At 48.5% G+C, this 21,910-nt stretch overlaps 2 protein-coding genes across 4 annotated transcripts in view; both read left to right on the top strand.

The window, feature by feature from the left end:
* LOC133274918 (C-C chemokine receptor type 8-like) overlaps window positions 1-5,904 on the top strand; it is a 28,566-nt gene extending 22,662 nt beyond the window's left edge. For 2 of the 3 annotated variants that reach the window (XM_061464526.1, XM_061464525.1), the window contains exons 3-4: window positions 2,399-2,458; window positions 3,915-5,904. In XM_061464526.1, the coding sequence (XP_061320510.1) occupies window positions 2,399-2,458; window positions 3,915-4,985 (1,131 nt within the window). In that variant the 3' untranslated portion in view covers window positions 4,986-5,904. Of the gene's footprint in view, window positions 1-751; window positions 882-2,398; window positions 2,459-3,914 lie in introns of those variants that run through there. The other variant, XM_061464527.1, reaches the window with a different exon arrangement.
* Window positions 5,905-11,088: 5,184 nt separating this feature from the next.
* On the top strand, window positions 11,089-21,272 carry SLC25A38 (solute carrier family 25 member 38). Its single transcript, XM_061464502.1, is given in 8 exon segments — window positions 11,089-11,151; window positions 11,153-11,224; window positions 13,381-13,502; window positions 14,120-14,204; window positions 15,018-15,197; window positions 15,620-15,788; window positions 16,382-16,548; window positions 17,864-21,272. Coding segments are annotated over 8 exon segments (966 nt in total). The 5' UTR covers window positions 11,089-11,103; the 3' UTR covers window positions 17,987-21,272.
* Window positions 21,273-21,910: the final 638 nt, after the last annotated feature.

Here is a 21,910-nt window from a genome sequence, read left to right as displayed (position 1 = left end):
ACATGAATAGGTATGAAATGAACACAACACCGCCTGAAAAACAATTGCAACATCAAGAAATATCTCTGCTCTCCATCTTTGACCTCTGTTCACCCTCTGGTGCTCAGGAAACACCTCAGGGATAAGAAAGTCTGAGAAAGCTGCTGCAAATACTTTCATTCTGGTCTTTACATGAAGGGCAAAAGCATCTTTTGTTTCTCCAAGTTAAAAAGAGACCATGCATCTCTTGTAACCAGCAAGACTTTTCCTGGAAAGGGCTAAGACAGACTTTGGTGCCTTCCCAACTGTGGGGTATGGGAGGTTTTCAAAGGAGGAAATCAGGAGTAAAGGATGTGCCGTGCAGGGTTACAGTGGGTAAAGAGTGGGGAAAACCCTTTTTCTTCTTATTCCCCCTCCTTCTTGAGTTTCCTTCCAAATCTGAGACCTTATTTCTTTCCACATGTGGGGACACGAGTGGTGTTTCCACAGCAGCAGCATCTCCTCCTGCTCCTGCTCCTGAGGCTGTGGCAAGTTCAAGCTTTGTGGACTAAAGCACTTTGTGAAGAAATATCTGGCCTTCAAGAGGGGTGACCTTATTGATCTCTGCAACTGCCTGGCAGGAGGCTGTAGGGAGGTGGCCCTGCACCAGCCCCATTGTCCTTCTCTGGCTCCACTCCAGCACCTCCATGTCTCTCTTGTAGTGAGGGCCATGTGTGTGTGTATGTGATCACATACACAGCCCTGCATAGAGTCATGTCTGTGCCTGACTTCTGCAGGAAAACCTAGCAAAGGGAGCCTCATCCCTTCATGTCACTGAAAGATGCAAGGGGACAGCTCAGCTCTGGTGCCTTTCCAGCCGATCCAGCCACCCCTGGGAGACACATTCATCCTTCATTTAAAAGGTGGGGATGCAAAAATTGTCCTTTGAGAGAATAAGGAGTTACGTCTGGGGATGAAAATGTTTCCTCCTGCTCTGGAGAGCTGACAGAAGCTCAGCCAGGTCTCCTAAAACCTAATGCACCTTTCTTCCAGAGCCAGTGCCTAATTTGCCTTGTTCCCAGGCGCCCCTCGGACAGGGCTTTCCGCTGCCATGCAGGGCACAGCAAGGGTCTCCTACACTGGTGTGTGACCATGTCTCTCCCCTGCACAAGAGGTGCCAGCAGCCTGTGCCACTGCCATCACTGACGCCTGCTGACCCCTCATCCTGCCCCCATAGGCACAGCCTGGGCTGGAACTCGGTTTGCTGCAAGCAGAGGTGCCCTTTGGTGTCAATTTGTCCCTCTGGGGATACAGCCTGACCCCAGGAAGGGTTGTGAAGCCTCCCGTGCTGTGTGTCCCAGGAGCAGCAGTGGCTCTGAACGTGCTCTGTGCTGCCGTGTGTGCACCAGAGGATGTCCTGCCACAGGCTCTGTGCAGATGCTGCAGCAGCCAATGCTGCTCCTCTTGTGCTCAGCTCGCTGAAACGCCTCCCTGAGCAGGATGGGAGTGGGGTGAGTGTCCCAGTGTCATCCTCAGCCCCAGCTCCCATGGGGTGGCTACTGACCCACTCTCCCTGTGGCGTCTCACAGCTCCACAGCAGGCTTAGGGCTGCTGGCGCTGCTTGTTCCTTGTGCTGGGCAGCCTGGCAGCTCCAGTTTGGAGAGGTACAGGACTGACTAAGGAGGCCATAAGGCACCAGCAGGCACTTGGCAGAGCCAGTGGAAATCCAGTAAAGTTATTCAGGGCTTTACTTCAGTGTTATCTGTGAGAGTGTCTTCAGCGTGGGAAGGAAGGGTGATACGGAGTTGTTAGGTTTATGGTTAGGCTTGATGTTAAAAGGTCTCTTCCAACCTAAATTATTCCATGAGTCTATGATCAGCTCTCTTGGGTACTTTTGTCTGTGAGTGGGTGGTTGCAAGGGTGAAGGTGCCTCCCAAGGATAAATGTTAATGTGAACATCGTGCCCTTTACAGTTGCTGACTGTTGGCAGCCTTGGGCCATCCTCCACAGGCTTCTTCATCAAGAATCCCTGGAGCAGAGGAGAGGCAGCGCTGCTTCCTCTCTCCCTGCCACAGGGACTGCAGAGCAGGGGCAGGAGGTGGGATGGGAGCACGTCATGGGCACAGGGGGGTAACTGCAAACCTCTTCCACTGACGTTCATAGAGATGCTCAAAGTGAAAACACACTGCTTATTCAGAAAATATACCTGGCAGTTTCCGTTCCTCTGACTGTCACTGACAGGCTGAAATCATTGGTTTGGGGTTTCACACATCTTCAATGTAGCACTTATCTCACAAAGGAAAAGGCACTTTATGACTGTGCACTGCTCCAGTGAAGTCCTTGGCTGTGACTTGCTAAGGTAAATGCTGTCATCATATACGGGTGAAGGTATGCTTCTTAAAAGCTGTGATACAAAGACATCACTTTGCCACTTTTTCAGACCCAGTGCTGGATTATGGAGGGGAACTTGGCATACCTGCTGGGCTCTGAGGACATGTCGGTGAGTCTCTCTCTGCTGGGCTGCTGTCCTGCAAGCTGAGGCTGGTAGCACTTGTGAGGGGTCCAGTTTTGCCTATGGGGACACACAGTGCTGGTAGGGATGATGGGGGGTTAGAAGAAATCAGTGTGACTGTTCTTCTCAGAAAAAGAAAAAACCATGGGGTGAGAATGTCTTTGGCTCAGGAGGCTGTGTTTGTGGAGGAAGGGTGGCTTTAAGGGCAGGGGTAATGCTAGGAGGACATCCTGGGTGGGAGATGTGCTGTCACCCATCTTTACCTGTTTGGTGTCACAGGTGCTGCCCAGGGATGCTGTGGTTGCTTTTGGGTGGGCTGCAAGGGGCCAGGGAGCACGGAAGGGGCATGTTGCTGATGCTGGTGCATCCTGATAGCTGCTGGCAGAGCAAAGCCACTGGTTTTGAAAGGAAAACCTGTTGGCAGAGGAAGGTCTTGGTGGGCAGGAGCTGCTGGCAGCAGCAGTTTGTGCTGGGAAAAGCTTCTGGTGGGGAGGAGGGAGGAAGGGGCAGAAAGCCCTGTCTGCTCTTTGAGAAGTTGTCCTTCAGATCAGACCTGCCACTTCTGATCCCACCTGGCATGGAGAAACGTGCCATGTGCAGCACCCACTGGTGACCTGTATGTGCTGGTGCCTTTACAGCTGAAAGCCTGCTGGAACTGTGCAGGAACTGGTCCCACGAAATGCTATTTCTGGCACTCAGCTAACTGGAAACACAGCCTTTAAATGAGTATCAGTTCCTCTTTGAGCCCTACTCCTTTCCTCCTTTCAAAAGGAAACATGGAACAGGACTCTGAAATCTATGTTAGGGGCTCTCAGCCCCCTGGCCATGCCCATTTGTTTTCTGGTTTGTAGATGCATCCTGTCTCTGGCGCTGGTGCCCCACCTGGACTGAGGCATGGGGCTGGGCACCCCACACGGAGCTCGTAGGGAATACTGGTAACCTCTGGTTTACCACCACAGCTGCCAGAGGACCTGGCAGGGGAGGACTGATCACTCATGTTTATTCCTTGTTTGCATCATAGAATCATAGAATAGATGAGGCACAGTCCTCATGGAGAGGGACTTTTTGCAAGAGCAGGTAGTGACAGGACAAGGGGGAATGGCTTTAAACTGAATGAGGGGAGATTGAGATGAGCTCTTAGGCAGAAGCTCTTCCCTGTGAGGGTGCTGAGGCACTGGCACAGGGTGCCCAGAGAAGCTGTGGCTGCCCCATCCCTGGCAGTGTTCGAGGCCAGGTTGGACACAGGGGCTTGGAGCAAGCTGCTCTAGTGTGAGGTGTCCCTGCCCATGGCAGGGGGTTGGAACTGGATGAGCTTTAAGCTCCCTTCCAACCCAAACCAGTCTATGATTCTAAGCAGCCCGTTGTGAGCTGACTTGTGCCTAGTATGCATACTAAGAGGGTAATTTGGTATTTGAGCCTCATGAACTTCATTGTTCTTGGACAGGTGGGTTACATGTCCCCAGCATCTAACTCCTCTGCAGCTTATGAACACAACTTCTACTACCCAGAACTGGACATCAACTGTGATCTTGACAATATCCCAGCATTTGCATCTGCCTTTTTTCCGGTGCTGTACTCCCTCCTGTTTGTGACTGGCCTCGTGGGAAATGCTTTGGTCATTTGGATCCTAACAGCTTTCAAGAACGTCAGGGCCATGACTGATGTGTATCTGCTGAACCTCGCCATCTCTGACCTCCTCTTTGTTTTCTCCCTGCCCTTCTTGGTTCAGTACTCCATCACAACTCAGTGGACTTTTGGTAATGCAATGTGTAAAATCATCAGCTCCGCTTACTTCATTGGCTTCTACAGCAGCGCCTTCTTCATAACCATCATGAGCGTCGACAGGTACCTGGCCATTGTCCAGTCTGTCTACGCTCTACGGGTTCGGACAGCTGCTCGTGGGGCTATCACCAGCCTGGTCCTTTGGGCAGTTGCTGTTTTAGCATCAGCACCAGACTTGATATTTTTCCAGGAGACAACTTACGATAACCAGACTAAGTGCCTGCCTCACTATCCTGGCAGCAGCAATGGCTGGAGGACTTTCAGTAACTTTGAAGTCAATGTCCTGGGGTGGCTGATCCCCGTTGGTGTTCTCATCTTCTGCTACCACAGCATCTTGAAAAACCTGCAGAAGTGCCATACTCAGAACAAGTACAGAGCAATTAAACTGGCTTTTATTGTTGTCATCGTGTTCATCCTCTTCTGGACCCCCATCAACATTGTGCTTTTCCTGGACTCTCTAAAGAACATGCACATCATCGATGACTGCCAGACAAGCCAAAGGTTAGACCTCGCCATGGAGCTGGCTGAGGCACTCTCCTTTGTACACTGCTGCCTCAATCCAGTCATCTACGCCTTTGTGGGTGAGAAGTTCAAGAAACACCTTCATGAAGCTTTCAGAAAATATGCCCGTTTTCTGTTGTTCTGCAAAGACCACAGTGGGCACAGACTGGACAAGCACTCCTCTGCTCATGCAGCATCCTCACAGTCATCTTCTGTTGGTGTTGTCTTGTAGAGCTACAGGTGAAAAACTTTCATCCTGAACAGATGACCTGAAACTGAGAAATCCTCCCAGCAGGGCATCCACAGGGAAGAACTGTTTGGGCAGCCTTTTAGGATAGGAAAAGTGGAAGCAGCTGCTTCAGCCTGCTTTTTAACACAGTTGGGGTTCTTAGTTTTTAGTGTCTTTCTTTAGCATCTTCCTCCCTTTTCCCCGGCATGTCCTGCCCTGCCTGCATTGTGAAAGGGAGGATGGAATTACCAGCAGACCTCTGCACTCTCTGAGCAGCATGGAGAGGTGCTTTAGAAGCACGTCCTCCCCTACCTCAGATTCAGTACTGAAAGAAACTGGTTATGTTTCCAAACTCAGGACACTTGGCTGCTCCTTCCTTCATCCCATCAGAGTGGACTGGCTTTGTAAGCAGGGTCAAGGCTCACAGCAGGAGCCCAAACTCACTCTTTGGGGAGAAAACGTTAATGTTTCAGGTATCATGCCAGGGCCTGGCTTTGTTGACAGCTCTGAATGAGGCTTCCAGCCCAGAAAGAGCTTAGTAGGTGAGTAATTAGATAGGCAACAAAGAGAAATGCCATATGCATGTGTTTTGTTGTAATCAATGTGGAGGAGTATCTAGGTATGATCCTCGCTCTCCATTCACTACCAAGGCCTGCAGCTCCTGGGCTGGAAGGGTTTGGAAGTTGTAGCTCAGAAATTACACTGTGGTTGTCAAAGAAAAACCCTTACGGAAATGAATGAGTGTCCTAAGGATGAGTAGAGAAATAGTTACCATGAAAAAAAAGATGAGTTGAAAAATACTGAGTGTGAGCTGAGAGAGCAGTAACAGTGATATGCCAAAGCTTCCTGTGGTCCTGCTTGCTGGTAAGCCACAGGCCAAGGTGGTTCCTGCTTTCAGCAGAGCCCTGATCTGTTTGCCAAGGGGATGATGTACGACTGGAATTACTGCTCCAATTTGGTAACTGTGAGTGACTGGTTTCATAGAATCATAGAATGGTTAAGAGTGGAAAGGACCTTAAGATCATCGAGAGATTTATATGTGAATGGTTACCTATACATATAGATGTACATAGACAAACATATATACACCTGTGTCTATATACCCAAATATGTACACACACATAGACATGCATATATATGTGTATCTTTTTTATATATATAAGTATTGATAGATAAATGCAGTGGTTTTCTGAAGCTTTTACTCCTGCTCTATTTCTTCCTACAAGGTATCACTATATTTGAAGTTTTGTAATAAAGACACTGCATGCAGTGTAACTGCACCATACTTGCACCTGAGAAACCTACTTCATCATTAATTCTTTCAGCTTGTGTGTTTTCTTCTGTCCTGGGCAGTGCTACAAAACTGCCAATCTCTCCAGCTGCCTCTTCTCTCCCTCCCTCTTTCTCCTCCCCTAGGAAAAAGCAGAGAATAGATTTATCTTTTCTTCTAGACATTTATTTTCATGTCAGTGGAACATTTCCTGCCCTTACAATGTTTCCACACATTGGGCTGTCCTCCTTGAGGAGAGCAGAACAAAACACAAACAACAATTCTGACCACAGAGAAAGGCTCTAGTCCCAGCAGCAGGATCACATGCAGGACCAGCAATCCAGCTGCTGCCTTTCAGTGCGCGACAGATCCCCCTTGGACAAACAGGGGGGTTTGTATGTTGCAACCACTCAGGTGTTCAGAAAGGGATTCACAGAAATTCAGGACAAATCCAAAGGGTGGTGGACAGCACCACTTATCTCCCCTGCAGATTCACACTGTGAGCCCTCTAGATCAGACCTCGCTCAGCTGAAGCACAAGAGCTAGAAACAATTTCTGCAGCCCTGCAGCCAACCCTTCTGTGAGCACTTTGGGATATGTGCTGGAGCCTATTTGCCCAAACTGGGAAGAGGACGGCCTTTCACTGGTGCTGCTGAGTGTATCTATTAGTGGATATATGTCCCTCTTTTCAGAGGTTTCACTGCTGTGTGTAGCTGTTGGAGTGAGGCTGTTATCCAGGGCTTCCCCACAAAGGTTGTGAACCTGTAGTGTGAGCGCAACATAAATGTGCAGCCTTGTTTGCAAAGCCTTTCACTTCCCTAGCTCTCACTGGAGTCTAAAGGGCACCCTTCCCCCCTCTGCTGCCCCAGCACTGGTTGCAAACCCTTCCAGTGGGGAGGCAGGAGATGCTTTCTGCAGCCCACAGGATTTCCTGCCAGAGGCAGGTACCTTCCTCCATCGCAGCAGCAGCACCAGCACCAGGAGCACTGAGCTGGACCCGACCTCAGCTCTCCTCACAGCCCAGCTGCTTTGAGATGCTGCTGCCTTCCTGTGCAAAGAAAGTAGGTGAAACCCACATCCAGAGGCTGCACAGGACCTGCCCTGTGTTGCTGTGGGTAGCCAGCATCGTTAAGACCTCAGAGCTCCTCTCCTTCCTGAAGAGACAAGCCTGGGAGCAGTCTGCTGCCCTGTCAGTGTCTGGAGGGCATGGAGAGCACAGGAGAGCAGGAGGCATGTTCCTGCATCTGTTCAAGCTTGAGGGTAGGGCCAAATTTTAGGGTCATCCCAAGAACTGGGAGCACAAGAAGGACCCAGCTGCTGAGGCTAGACCATCATGGAATCCCAGACTGGTTTGGGTTGGAAAGGACCTTAAGATCACCTAGTTCCATCCCCCCTGCCATGGACCCCATGTCTGTTCACCCACTTGCATAAAAAGTACCCACCACAGTTGTTATATTGGTCCTGCTCATATCTGCTACTTAGCTTTATATCCTGATCTTGCTTTTCCTTTTTGCTGAGACGATGCACGTTAAAGAGGATTCAGGATGATGCTGGCATATTAAATAGTCTTGTTTTGGCTTCACCATGTCACCTTAAAATAGAGACCAGAGCAATTGTTAGCCACGTTCAAGCTCCAATCTAGAATACACACTTGTTTTCTTTTGATTTATTGGTGTTATTCACAACAGAGGGTCCCTTCTACAGAGGGTCTCTGTTAGAAAGATGGAGTCTTTGATACCACCTATAATGCTCTGTATGTTTAGTTGGACAGGACTTGACATGCTGGAGCATCAGTGACATCAGTGGGGCTCGTCTTGCACAAATGTCACTTGTTGCACTGTGAAAACCTTGCAGCACTTGCAGAGAGCAAAAGGGTATGTTTAAGGACCACCTATTGAACTACACCAGCTAAAAGTGGGATATATGAGGAAGCGCTCACTTAAAGTGTTGCTAGACCCTTTGGGAAATAGCATGAAGTGGGACCTGGTGGATTCTTCCACATCTTTCAGCTCTGCGCTGCAGAAATTCCACTTTAGCAGAGAGAATGGCAGTGTCTGGATCCAAAATGGCATGAAACTTGTCCATATCCGTCTTTTTTTGGCACTATGCTGAAGCCTCCTTCCCAAGGCAACATGGAGACAATGTTAATTAAATCCTTGGCAGCATCTCTGGCTTTCAAGTCACTTGTTCAAGACACTGCATGCAGTCTGGGGATGAGGATGGGAGCTTCTGATTTGATCCTTTCCAGAAGAGTCCTCCCAGCCAGCAGCACAACTCCATTTCTGCTGTGGTAACATCCAGCTGTGCCTGCAGGTCAGAACCAGCCAAAGGTTTAACAAGGGAGTAAAAGAAATGTTAACAAAGAGTATTTGTGTCCTGCACCACTCTTGGCTGAAAGAAGCTCCTGCACAGGAACAGGCTTGCATTATCATGCACAAAACTCCCCTCCTGCCCCAGTAATTGTATCGTAATCCTGTTTTATTTTCAGCCTCTTGAAAACACTGATTATATACCATTATATACCAGTTACGAAGCACCATGGAGATTCTTAACTGTCCCAGGACAGGATCCATAAAGATTCACAACAGAAAATAATACAAACCAAAACCCCCATAACTTTAAGTATTCTGTCTAGATGTAAAAACCAGTTTAGGTAATTAAAAGAGAATTAGATCCTTAGTCTGAATATGTCAATTTTAACTGTAAGACGTGGGCTGGCATGCATTTTGGGTTAATACTTGTACCTCAAAGGCAGCAAGTAATGTTGAGCAAAGCAAAGCTCCTGCTGTGCTACACCAGCTTTGATGCACATGCGTGCTGCTGCGTATCTGTGTGCTGCTGCATCGGTCTGCATTCCTGCTGACTTGGCTGAAGTGCCCAAATGCACAGAGCCAGGTCACAGAAATCCCCTCCTCGGAACAGCAGCAGCATGATTTGGGTTACCACAGCCTCTGCTGACGAGTGCACCTGCTGGGGCCTCATCCTGACCCAACACTGCTGTCATCTTATGGCTGGTCAGGACTATCCGTATGGGTCCAATGTGCTTTCCATAGGTCAGTGAAGCAGCATCAGTGCTTAATTTAAGGGAGCAAAACTCTTCCAGGTCCACAGCAAGCCAAGAACCCGGAGGCTGCTGGTACTGTCAGGGTTTCATGCTGGAAGAGCTCATTTGTGGGATGTGCACTGTTTGCTACTGTGACAGTCCCTGCTTTGCTTTGGAAAACAACAGAAGTGTCCATTGTCTCTCCAGCCAAAGACATACAGGGAGAAGATCCAGCCACACCACGCTCAGCTCCACACAAAATCTCACCTCCATACAGAAACATTTCAAACACATCACGTGGGTCTGTCAGCCTTATTAGAGTCCTTAAGACCACTCCTTTACACAATCATTTAAATGTGTTTTTACTGTGCCTTTTTGAAGGCAAATGTAAACTGCCATGGTTAAAGTCAGAATTAGTCCTGAGAACAAAGCATATCCTTCAGTGCTCAGGCACCTAACCAGTCCCACCCAGCACAGCAGAAACATGCCAAAGGACACCAGCCAAAGGAGCTTTTCCAAAACTAGATATCTCCCTGCCAGTTTCCCTATCAGTGATTATGTATTGGGTTTGTGCGGCAGGATTTGATAGCAAGGGTGCTGCAGGGGTGGCTTCTATGAGAAGATGCCAGAAGCTGCCCACATGTTGGAAGTAGCCAGTTCCAGCTGACTCCAAGATGGACTCATCAGTGGCCACAGCGGTATCTGTAGCACCTCTGTGCTAACACGTTCAGAAAGGGTAAAATCCACTGTGTAACAGCAGCTAGGAGAGAGGAATGAATAACGAGGACAGAGAGACAGCCCATGCAGACACCACGGTCAGTGCAGAAGGAGGCAGGCGGTGCAGAGCAGAGATCCTCATGCAGCCCATGGTACAGACCATGGTGAGACAGGTTATCACTGGTGGTGGCCAAATGTGAGAGCTAGGGAAAGAAGCACCAGGAGGGATGGAGTTGGGCTGATCCTCTTCTCCATGCGTTATCAGCAGTCAGTTCATGAAACATAACGCAGTCACTGCCTGGAGGAGGGAACTGCGTAATGAGAGAGGAGCCTGCAGAAGGCAAGAGGGGGTCCCTAATGGAGAGCTTTTGCTGGCCTGTGTGTTATTTTCTCAGAGAAGTATATTCTCTTTCTTAAGTGGTCCACGCATGTGGCTGTTGCTGTGCTCACGACTTCGTTTCTAACAAGAGCCCACAGCAGCTGGAGTGTGTTGGGATATGCAGGCCCGCACTCAGCCAGGGCACAGCAAGCTGGTTCCCAGAAAAGCAGCTCCTGGAAGCTGCTGTGCGCTCCTCCCAGCCTCCTTCTGCTCCTCTGATAAGGAATGGAGCTCAGGCCCGTGGGCTGAGGGCTGATGCCAGTCTACAAGTGCCTCACTGCCGTGAAGGTCCCTTCCAACCCCATCTATTCCATGACCCTGTGACTCGATGCTCTGGAAGCTCACCCCTCTGCTGCAGGCCCAGGAGGTGGAAGACCAAGCGGACACCGCGGGGGTAAGGCAGCGCCAGGGACGCGCTCGGGTTTATGAACTGGGATCTCCACAGCGAGGCGGCTGAGGGAAGACACGGAGGCCACGCCGTTATACACCACCCCGTTCCCGCTGCCTGCGCCTCACAGAGCCCGCTGGGTATCTGAACAGCCAAAGAACGTGACAACAGCTAGAGATGTGACAAGAGCCCGGCCCAGCGGTGCGCGGTGAGGCGAATGGCCGCGGTGCCCCCTCACAGGCCCGGCTGCATGGCGGCGACGCCGCCTCAGGCGGCACCGGCCTGCGGCGGGGGTACGGGGCGCTAAGGGTTAAGCTCAGGCGCATGCGCTTCCCGCCCCCCGGGTTGGCTGCTCGGATTGGCCAGCGGCGCTGCTTGCGTCAGTGCGTCCCGGCGCGCTCAATGGCTGCGGGGCGGTGCTGGGATGCCGCGGCGAGAGGCTGAGGTACGGGTGGAGGTGGTGTCGGTAACGGGCCGGTGCCCCCGGGCTCCCCTCAGCGAGGGGGTGTGAGAGGAGCGGGCCTTGTGGGCCCAATGTGGGGCCGGAAAGGGGTTTCATCCGCGTCCGACTGTCCGTGGTTGAAGGCGGCCGTCAGCGTGCTCCTCGGAAAGCGCCGTGCGGCAAGCCCCGGTTCTGGCGTTCGTCATTAACCAAGCAGCGTTAATGTCAGTCTTTAAGCGGGCCTGTAAGAAAGATGGGGAGAGTTTTTAGCGGGGCCTGTTGCGACAGGACGAGGGGTGATGGTTTTAAACTAAAAGAGGGAGATTGAGGCTGGATGTGAGGACGGAATTCTGTACAATGAGGGTGGTAAAACACTGGCACAGGTTGCCCAGAGAGGCGGTGGATGAACCATCCCTGGAGACATCCCAGGCCAGGCTGGATGTGGTTCTGGGCAACCTGATCTGGTTGGAGGTGTCCCTGCTCATTGCAGGGGGTTGGAACTGGATGAACTTTGAAGGTCCCTTCCAACCCAAACCATTCTTAAACAGGGGAGGTGTAGGTTGGATGCAAGGAGGAAGTTCTTCCCTGTGAGGGTGCTGAGGCGCTGGCACAGGGTGCCCAGAGAAGCTGTGGCTGCCCCATCCCTGGCAGTGTTCAAGGCCAGGTTGGACACAGGGGCTTGGAGCAACCTGGTCTGGTGTGAGGCATTTGTGTCCGTGGCAGGGGTTGGAATTGGATGATCTTAAGGTCCTTTTCAACACAAACCGTTCTGTGATTCTCTGTGGGGTTTGAAGTGCCAGGAGGTGGCAGTGAGTGTGGATGGGAAAACCGTGCCTTAGCTAAGCAGGCCACGCTGTGTGTGGGTGTGTCTGGGACAGGTTTAAGGGAGAGCCCCGCTAGTGTCCGTGGCACTGTGTGGCCTTGGTGTTCACTGGGAAGGGTTGGAGGCACTGCCAGCAGAGTGCCGAACAGAGCTGGATGGGATTAGGGCTGAGACACAGGGAGCTCTATGGTGGTGGGAAGGAGGCACCCACTTCCTTTTACATGGCAAATGGTTAGCAAATGGTGGCTGGGAGACTGCTGCTGTTGCTGTTCCTGAGGTTGCAGATGGAGATTTGACTGAAAGTATAAAGAAATCTATGTGGAGATCCTGAAATACCAATCAAAGATCACTTGATCCCCACTCTGCAGGCCCCCAGCATTGCTTTCCCACTGGCTAACCCCCCTGTGGCACCTCAGCCCAAAGAAAAGGTTGGGCAGATGAAGAAATATTTACAGTGGGTTGTGTTCTGAGAGATGTAGGGGCACTTAAAATAGTTTTGAACTTGACAGTGTGTATAAAAGAGGTGAATAGCCAGCAGGGCCAGGGCAGTGATTGTGCCCCTGCACTGCACACTGGTGAGGCTGCACCTCAAATCCTATGTTCATCTCTGGGCCCCTCACTACAAGAGAGACATTGAGGTGCTGGAGGGGGGGGCAGAGAAGGGCAATGGAGCTGGTGCAGGGTCTGGAGCACAAGTGTGATGGGGAACGGCTGAGGGACCTGGGGGTTCAGTGTGGAGAAGAGAAGGCTCAGGGGGGACCTGATCGCTCCCTACAGCTGCCTGAGAGGAGGTTGTAGTGAGGTGGGGTCGGTCTCTGCTCTCAAGGAACAAGGGACAGGACAAGAGGAAACGGCCTCAAGCTGCACCAGGGCAGGTTTAGATGGAGCTGAGGAACAATTCCTTCCCCAGAGGGTGCTCAGGCATTGGAACAGGCTGCCCAGGGCAGGGCTGCAGTCACCGTCCCTGCAAGTGTTCACACAGCGTGGAGACGAGGCCTCAGTGCCATGGGTTAGTGGTGGCCTTAGCAGTGCTGGAGAATGGTTGGACTGGATGAGCTGAAAGGGCTTTTCCCAACCTGGATGATTCTGTGATTTTGTGACATTCAGAAAATTCTTTCCAACCACCGAATTACAAGGACATTGTGGAACAATCTCCCAGGGAAAGCAGAGAGACCAAACACCAAAAATAAAACTTAGGCTCTGAAAAAGTTTCCTGTGCCATGTCCTTGGCATCTGGTATTTACTCGTCTTCTTTTCCTTTAACATGCATAATACCAGCTGCTCTGTTTCTTCTGGTGCCATTCTTAATTAAATACTCCTTTTCTTCCTCTTCCAGATGCATCCAGTCTTAAAGGCCTTTGTGTGTGGCTCCATCAGTGGGACTTGCTCCACACTCCTCTTCCAACCCCTGGACCTGCTGAAAACTCGCCTGCAAACTCTGCAGCCTGCTGTGAATGGGTAAGAAAGCGGGGATGTGTGTGCACAGGGGCTGTGGGGTGCTCCACCATAGGCTTCCACCTCGTTTGCTGTCTGGGGTTTGGAGTTCATAGGGCTTTAACTTGGATACTGAGAGTCTTTCTGAAATAGGAGCTATATTTTTATAACATAAAGGATTGATAATTTGCTCCAGAAGAGAGAAAATGGGTGCTCTTGTGAGCATTTTATAACATGAGGTTGCACTTGATATCATGCAACCTCAACGTTTGTCTATTCTCACTGGAGAGACCAGTGTTTGCTGGAATGGCTGCCTGAAAAATCCTCTACTGTTGTCACATAACATTTCCAGGTGTGCTGCTACTCCCATTTGCTTGGTGTAGTCAAGTATGACTACATCTACTGCTGCTAACAAAGGGAGTGAGCAAGTGAAAGTGCTAATGACAGAGACATGTATTACAAATAGCAGAAAGGGATGGAGCAGCCCTAGAAAGAATACACAGAAAAGTAGGCTGAATTGAGAAAGCACCTCAGAGGTGCTGGGGTAGTGCACAGAGGTATGAGTGAAAGGGAGTGGCTGTGGAGTACATCTGCCACAGTGCAGAAGCAGGTCACCTCTGCAGTTCTTGTCTTCCTTTCAGGTCCAGCCGTGCTGGGATGGTAACACTGCTCTTCAGGGTTGTTCGTACTGAGAGTCTTCTGGGGCTCTGGAAAGGAGTCTCTCCAGTAAGTGGTTGTTTTAATTCTGACTTCTAAAAATAAGTAGATAAATAAACCTATTGCTTCATAGGATCCTAGAATAGTTTGGGTTGGAAAAGACCTTAAGATCATCCAGTTCCAACCCCCTGCCATGGGCAGGGACATCTCACACTAGACCATGTCACCCAAGGCTCTGTTCAGCCTTGCCTTGAGCACTGCCAGGGATGGGGCATTCACCATTTCTCTGGGTACCCTGTGCCAGCGCCTCAGCACCCTCACAGTAAAGAACTTCTTCCTTAGATCTAACCTGAGCTTCCCCTGTTTCAGTTTGAACCCATCACCCTCTTTTATTACTAACCATGGCTGCCAGGATTGTACAGTTGTGAGTGAAACCATGTGTGTGTTAGATTACATCCTATTTTAAGCAATTAATGTTGTGAATTCCATGGATTTGGTCATGGTGGTCCTTGTGGTTTTGGAGTCCCCAGCAGCTGAACACTTTGATACTTTTGCAAATGTGGGGTAGCAACTGCACCAACTTAATATTTTGTTTTGGAATATTTTGTTCCTAGAAAACTGAATCAATTGGCTTTCAGTGCCATACATCATAGAATCCCAGACTGGTTTGGGTTGGAAAGGACCTTAAGATCATCCAGTTCCAACCCCCTGCCATGGGTAAATGATTTGTACTTTGTCTTCTTTCCTCAGCATGTTCGCTTCGGTGATTTTTCATTTTCTACCAAGCTTCCTGTCAAGTTTAACAGTCTTTACAATGTTCTGTAGTACATTTTGTCTTATGTATGCTTTTTCTTTCTTTACCTGCGTCTGTTTCCTCTGAAGTCCTTTGCAAGATGTATTCCTGGGGTTGGGATTTACTTCAGCACCTTGTACATGATGAAGCAAAAGTTTCTAGTGGACCGGTCACCCACAGCCCTGGAGTCTGTCCTTCTGGGTGTCACTGCACGTGCAGTTTCTGGGGTTTGCATGTTGCCAGTGACTGTAGTGAAGACCCGATATGAGGTGAGTATGACTTTGTCACACACCTTCCTTGCGATGAGACAGAAATTCCTCTATCTGGAGAAGGTTCCTGCCTCTTGGCTACAGCCAGGGATGTAGTCCTGATTTCATCTGCGCTATCCCATTGTGCAGGAAATGCCATACACCGATATTTAGGCAAGAGTTGTTAAGATGAAACAGGATTCACCCTGAGATTTTTAAGTTCCAGTTGTATAGAATGTTTGTGTAGCGTTTTTCATATTTTACCTTCCTGAAGGGTTGTTTTAAAGGTAGGTGAAACCTGCTTTTGGCCTTGGGCTGTCCTCTATGCTGCTATCTTGGGCATACTACAGGGTGCATACTACAGGGTTTTTTGGCTGCTATGGTCTCAGGCTGTGTATAGGGCTCCTTGTCCTGTGTGAGTGACTGACTGTCTCCCCTTGCAGAGTGGAAAATTTGGCTATGGGAGTGTATATGGAGCTCTGAAGAACATCTATCAGACGGAAGGGGTTCGTGGCATGTTCAGCGGGCTCACTGCCACGCTACTGCGGGATGCTCCCTTCTCTGGCATCTACCTGATGTTCTACACACAGACCAAAAACCTCACACCTCAGGGTAAGGCTGAGCACTGGAGGCTGCAATGGAAAATGTTTATCTTCTCACCATCTTGCCCTGCAGTTGCCTGCTTGCATGCTCTGCTTGTTGCCCTCTACCTCAGCGGTTGTAATTAGTCTCTTGTAGGGTTTTAGGTGGGACATTCACATTTTGGAGAACTCTAGACCTATAACTCGAAAATGGAAATTGGCCCTAAATTGATTGATTGTCTTTATGCAGACTGGTGCATCAGGTGGGTTAGGGAACAGTTGAAAGGGAGGATGTCTTGAGTGCTGGTTATCTTGTATACTGATCAGTTTCGACTAAACCAGAGCTTCTGTGATGTTAGAATTGGCTGGGGCAACACCTGCACAATCTTTCCTTTTCTGAGTAACTGAAATTCAGCTCCCCAGCAAGTGAGGCTTTTTAATAGTGCTAACTTTACACTCGTAGCCCCTTTTCCCCTTGAAAGGCTTCTCTACCCTGCATGGATTTTAACTTCCCTTAGACTCTGACGCTGATTTTAATCATTTGGTAGCTTTTCACTTTGTCACGCAGCATGAGTGTTCCTGGCCTGTTTCGTGTCTGAGTGCATTCCCTTTGCTCTGTTGCAGACGAGCTGGATCCAGTGCTCATGCCCTTGCTGAATTTTGGCTGTGGGATCTTTGCGGGGATCTTGGCCTCGCTGGCAACGCAGCCTGCTGATGTCATCAAAACACACATGCAGCTATCCCCACAGAAGTACCGCAGGACAAGCCAGGCCATTGCCTTCATCTACAAGGTGAGGTGAAGCCCTTCTCTTGTGCCCCTCAGCCTCACTGGTGATCTCCTTTCACGAGGCACAGCTATTGTAAGAAAGCTGTTGCCTTTTAAAGGAGGTGAACAAATGTGACTGATACGCTCTTGCAGTCAGGCTAATCACTGTCAGCTTAAGAACCTGAAGTGGGTCATGCTGTGGGAGTCTGAGGCTGAATCTTTTGTTTATGTGCAGACCTGTTCAGTCTTAAGTGGAAAGTACTCCAGTTGATGCTCTGAAAGCAGTCAGAAACTTCAGCCCATTCCTTGCATTTCCTGGTAACTAGAGGGGCCATTGTGATGATGTGCTCCTCTTGAATTTATTACAACGCAGTGAATTTGCTCCCTGATTATTTTATCATTCCTCAGCCCACTGTCTGTTTTCACAAAAAATTGCAATTGGAGAGCAGGCTCAGAGTACTGGAGCACAAAGGTGGGCGTATTCCAGTAAGCATCTCTCCACACAGACCTGCTTCATGTTTTCAGGCTGGTGAATGATTTCACTTCAGTCCTGTCTGCTACATACTGATTCTTACACTGGTAGTGATGGAAAGCTCTTGGCTTATTTCATTGTAACTTCATTTCAGCGTAGCTTAGTATGTATGCTTGAAGCAGCTGTGCTTGGTTTATCGGTGTAGGCACATCTGTAGTTACCACACTGGGGCAAAGGGTTTCTTCATTGTGAAGGGCTGGTTTCAGATACAAGCCAGGTACAAAACAATTCTTTGCCCTTTGGACACTAAAAGAGATCAATATTCAGGAATGGGATGGAGATAGAGTCAAAGCCCACCTTTCCCTTCGTGCCCTCAGAAGGGCAAGGCTTTGACAGGTTTCCTCTGCTTCTGTATTGAATTCTACTCCTTAACTGAAATCTATTTGTGCATGTTTTTTTTTGTGCATGCTACATTTTTCTCTCATCAGAATGCTTTTTCACTTCAGTACTCGCAGATCTCAGCTTTTATCAGAGCAGGTAAACCAAAGAATTCATTTTCCTGAAGTGTTTTGAAACTGTTGCACTCTCAGCTTCTCTTCGTTGGGCTTGAGTGTGGTTTTCCCCATCCATTGTCTCCATCCTGGCATTCCCTTCTTCACTCACTGCTCTTCCTGCTTTCTTGGGTAGGCTCTGCAGTTGTACAGTGCTACAGGTTCTTCCTCACCATTCAATGCTACTGAGTCTTTCAGAAACGATTCTGTGTCTGAGCTGAAACCTGTCGTGTGCTGTTCTGTGTAATACACAGTGAAAAATGAAAACACTAGAGGCAGGTTGTGATGGATTGCTGTGTGTTTCTCTCCCGTTGCAGGACTTTGGGTTGGCAGGCTTTTTCCGAGGCGGTGTACCCCGTGCCCTCAGACGCACTCTCATGGCAGCAATGGCATGGACGGTGTATGAACAGATGATGGAAAAAATGGGCTTGAAATCTTGACTTTCTTGCACAAGAAGTGACCAGCTTCACTCCTGCTGCTGCTTGCTGTGGTCAACTGGCACTAGGAACTTCCCAGTTCCACAGAGGAATAAGCTTTGCTCAGCCAGGAGGAAGAAAGTCCTGATACAGGGGATTAGGCCTTTTGGCAACTAGAGGAAAGGAAGGGTTGGATCTTTGTGTCACTAGATCAGTCCATTCCAGAAGGACTTCACTTGCAGACTGCCATGGGCAATGGCAGGGTTTCTACAGCCTGATAACTATGCTAGGAAGCCCCTTTTACAAATAGCTGTGTTCACCACCTTTATTCAGTGAGACATTGCTGAGCCAAAAGCATTTGAGGCGAAAACAGTGGTTGAAGAACCTGCCAGCCTGATCCTTGCTGGTCTGGCCCGGAAGACCACAATGACCCACTGTGTGATGTAGATCCTCCTTCCTGCTATGGTTTGTTCTGTAGATCCTCCTTCCTCATATGCTTTGTTCTCGCAGGGGAGCGTTGCAGACCACGGTGGGAAACTGGATGTCTCTTACTGTGTATATCACAGGAGTGGGTGGAAGAGAAATGCAGTGCTGAAGGAAAGCCAGGAACATTGTTTCTGTCACGCTTTGTGCTGTGCATGGTAGCAGAGAAGGTAACTGGTACCTCCTTGCTGTGTCATGTGTTATCATGTAATTAAGCGTCTTAACATTCTTGAAATGTGCTTCTGCCTCTACAGCAGTGTTTGCACAGGAATTAAGAAGCATAAGGCACTTTAAAATTGATTGCTACCAAAGTTGTACTTCTTCCCTGAGAAACGTTTTTCCTGCTGGTCTCACAATATCAGGAATGCTCAAGTATTACATTTTTTATCCAGTTGTACTAGAGATTTATTTGCTTCCTACTATCCATTTGTTAATCCCTGATCAACACCCTAAGTGTGAGCTGGTCCTTAGGTGTAGCTTTTAGGGTCATAGCTCATAGTGCATAAATGTATAAAGGAAGTAGATATAGATACTGACACTTTAGATTTCCCTTAAAATCTGCTGCTGATTGCATGTGGAATATGTTTGGGTTTGGAAAGAAAAGGCTGGTCTTTTCTGTTTGAAGAAGTTTGAAACATGAGTGTTTGGTAGGGAACTTGAATTCTCTTTGGGCTCCACACAGACCCTTCGCAGTTTCCTGACTTATTGTTTTCTCTTAGCAGGATGCCCACAGTTCAGAATTCCCGAGTTTAAGCTTAGATAAATACATTTCTTTTCATCCACTGTGCCTTCTTCCTCATTCCTACTGTGTTAAGGCAGACCTCAGAGCGTGTGCTGTCCAAACTTGGGTACAGCCTGCTCCCCTCTTCACTTGTGCCTCTGCTGGCTGGCTGGGTTGGAATTGTTGCAGCTCTGTTGGCATTGCCAAGCTGGGCATGGAAGTGTGCATCTTCTTCTGTAGTGTGCCTTGCAGAGAACATAGCTTTGGCTCTTCTTAAATATCTAGGGATATTACAAATCACTTTAGAAACAGAGCAGATGTCTCTGAACATAAAGACATGGCACTGTAGCTGTACAAACAACCAGTACTACCTACCTGTTTGTAGTTCAGAGAGGAATTTGCACAATCACTGCCTGCCCTGGCAACCTCCTGAGCACAAGAGTAGAGGGGATTTGGGTTGTAAAAGATGTTCTTTACCAGACTCCTACTTCAAGAAGGTTTGATGACTGACGTGAAAGTTAAGTGTGAGTAAAGTGTAAGGTGGCAGGCTGGAGGCTTGGGAAGTGCTGCCTGTTTTCAGCCTCAGCCTGTCTGTGAGGGGACCGTGGTGCTACACAGTTCAGGAGTCTCCAAGAATGGTGGTGAAGGGTCCTGTGTGTGCATATCTACCTGTTAATAGAGCACTGCATGAGATCATTCCCTGTTGTGACTGACAAGCTGTCAGATTCCCTCTGCTGCTTCTCACTGTCAGGCACGTGGGCACATAATTGGCCAAATCCTAAGTATGAAGAACTGTTCCTTTCTTTTGCTTCCCCTCCTACCCTTAGTGACTTGAACTTGTGAGAGTACATGAGACAGTGGTAACTGCACACCCTGCTGGTAGTTATCCTGAGCCAGGTGGTAAATCTTGAATTAAGTAACGTCCTCATCAGAAACCTGAAATGCAGGGACACTTCAGTGGCTTTTATGCCCCGTACTCCTGCCTGGTCCAGTTACAAAGGAAGAACTAGAGAATTTATTCCCATGTGGCAGTGTTTTTAAGTCCGCTGATGTTATTTTTTTAGGTCTAAAGCAGCGTTAGCTTTTGTTTTGGGAAAGTTCTTCCATTCCTTTTCTTTGTGGAGAATGAGGAGGCTCTTTGTTGTTGCGGCAGAGGAAAAGTGCAGGCTTTTTGACTTGTGAATTAGCCTGGGCTCCTTTGAGTTTAAGAAACAGAGAATCTAAACTGCACCAGCCTTTGCAATTCCAAAAACTTCTGCACATGTGAGCTGGGGAGAGTGAGTTTTGTGGTGTGAGTTTTATTTATTACTTCCTTTGTCAGGTCTCTCATACATGGGGGAAGGGAAAGCCTGAAGTGCTGTTTCACTGACTCCTGAAAGCTGTATCACATAGGCAGGCACAAGACTTTCTCAGCTCTGATCCTTAGCATCCTTCACCCTTTTGCCCTCTTCAAAACCATTTTGTTTCTGAAGTGATTTATTGTGTTTCTTAATAGCTGTAGGAAGTCAAGAAAGACAAATGTGTGGACTTGAAGCTTAGATAGATTACCCCTGAGGTTGTGTGCTTCTAATCAACAACAAATGGCCACTGTACAGCCTAAATGCAAAGTAAATCAACTAAAAGATCCAGATACAGGTGTTTAATCACATACCTGCATCATGACAGCAATTCAACACTAATGATCCTATCAGGTAATCACTTCCAAAGCCATTTTAGCTTGATGCCAGGGAAGGTGGTGTGATGCCTTCTATATGTGGCAGGATGCAATCATATTCCTCAGAATGACCTCAGGTACGTATTAGTGAACATGCTTTGGCTTTGCTTGCCCTGTGCAGCTGTGGTGTAAGAGCACAGCTGGTTAACATATTGAGGCAGTCAGTATTTGAATTGTAAGGTCACAAGAGAAATAATCTGGTTATTTATGGTTTAGAAACTTCACATTTCCATTCTTCCTGTGTGAGTATTCCCCCTGAACTGTTTAAACAGAACTGGAGCTTTGGAACATGGCATAGGTTTGAGTATTGTGAGTGTTTATGTGTCTATATAAAATATTTATGTGAGAAGGTGTATTATATATTTCTATTAAAAACTGGTTGCCAAAATGAACCATGTCACCTCTGCAGCATTTCATTGAAAACCCCAGCCCTCAAAACCAATCAACCCACAAGGGGTGGGATGGAATAGAGTCTCCCAAGAGAAAAGAAAAGGAAAAGAAGTCTCCCAAGAGAACAGAACTATTGGATGAGTTCAGAGCATGTACATGGCAACACATATTCTCTTTTTCTGTGAGTTATAATATACACTGGCTGTGCTAGTGCAACCTAAATCAGCTTAAATGGAAAGAACACATAACAATGCGGAATCTTGTCTTTTTCACAGCTTCCTCCTCCTGCCTGCTGTGTGTAAAGGCTGTTGGAAACAGAAGCCCCATACTAGCTGGTAAAATACCCACCTTTAGGACAGTGGGGTTTGAGCACTCTGTGGGGGGACTGTTTTTAATCTCCTGCTAACCAGGTCTTTGCTACTCAGGCAGTCTGATCTCAGCAGGGGACAGGACATTGTGCCTGGGGCATAACCCTCTGCTGCAAGGTGATGCTGGGCTCTCCTCTTGCTGCCACAGTGTGGTCCTGGGATTCATTAGCAGGTTGTGCAAAGGAAAGCACTGCTGTTATTGATACTGAGATGTGCATCTGTAACCCCTTCTCTTTTCAGATATTGCCTAAGTGATACATTCTAGTATGGAG

Source organism: Pezoporus flaviventris, unplaced genomic scaffold (assembly GCF_033815535.1).
Source record: "Pezoporus flaviventris isolate CSIRO_AGI_PZ_B2104156 unplaced genomic scaffold, CSIRO_AGI_Pfla_v1 ptg000037l, whole genome shotgun sequence".
Lineage (NCBI taxonomy): Eukaryota > Metazoa > Chordata > Aves > Psittaciformes > Psittacidae > Pezoporus > Pezoporus flaviventris.
The sequence above is the reverse complement of the archived record's forward strand: the minus strand, read 5'-3'. Positions and strand labels throughout refer to the sequence as shown.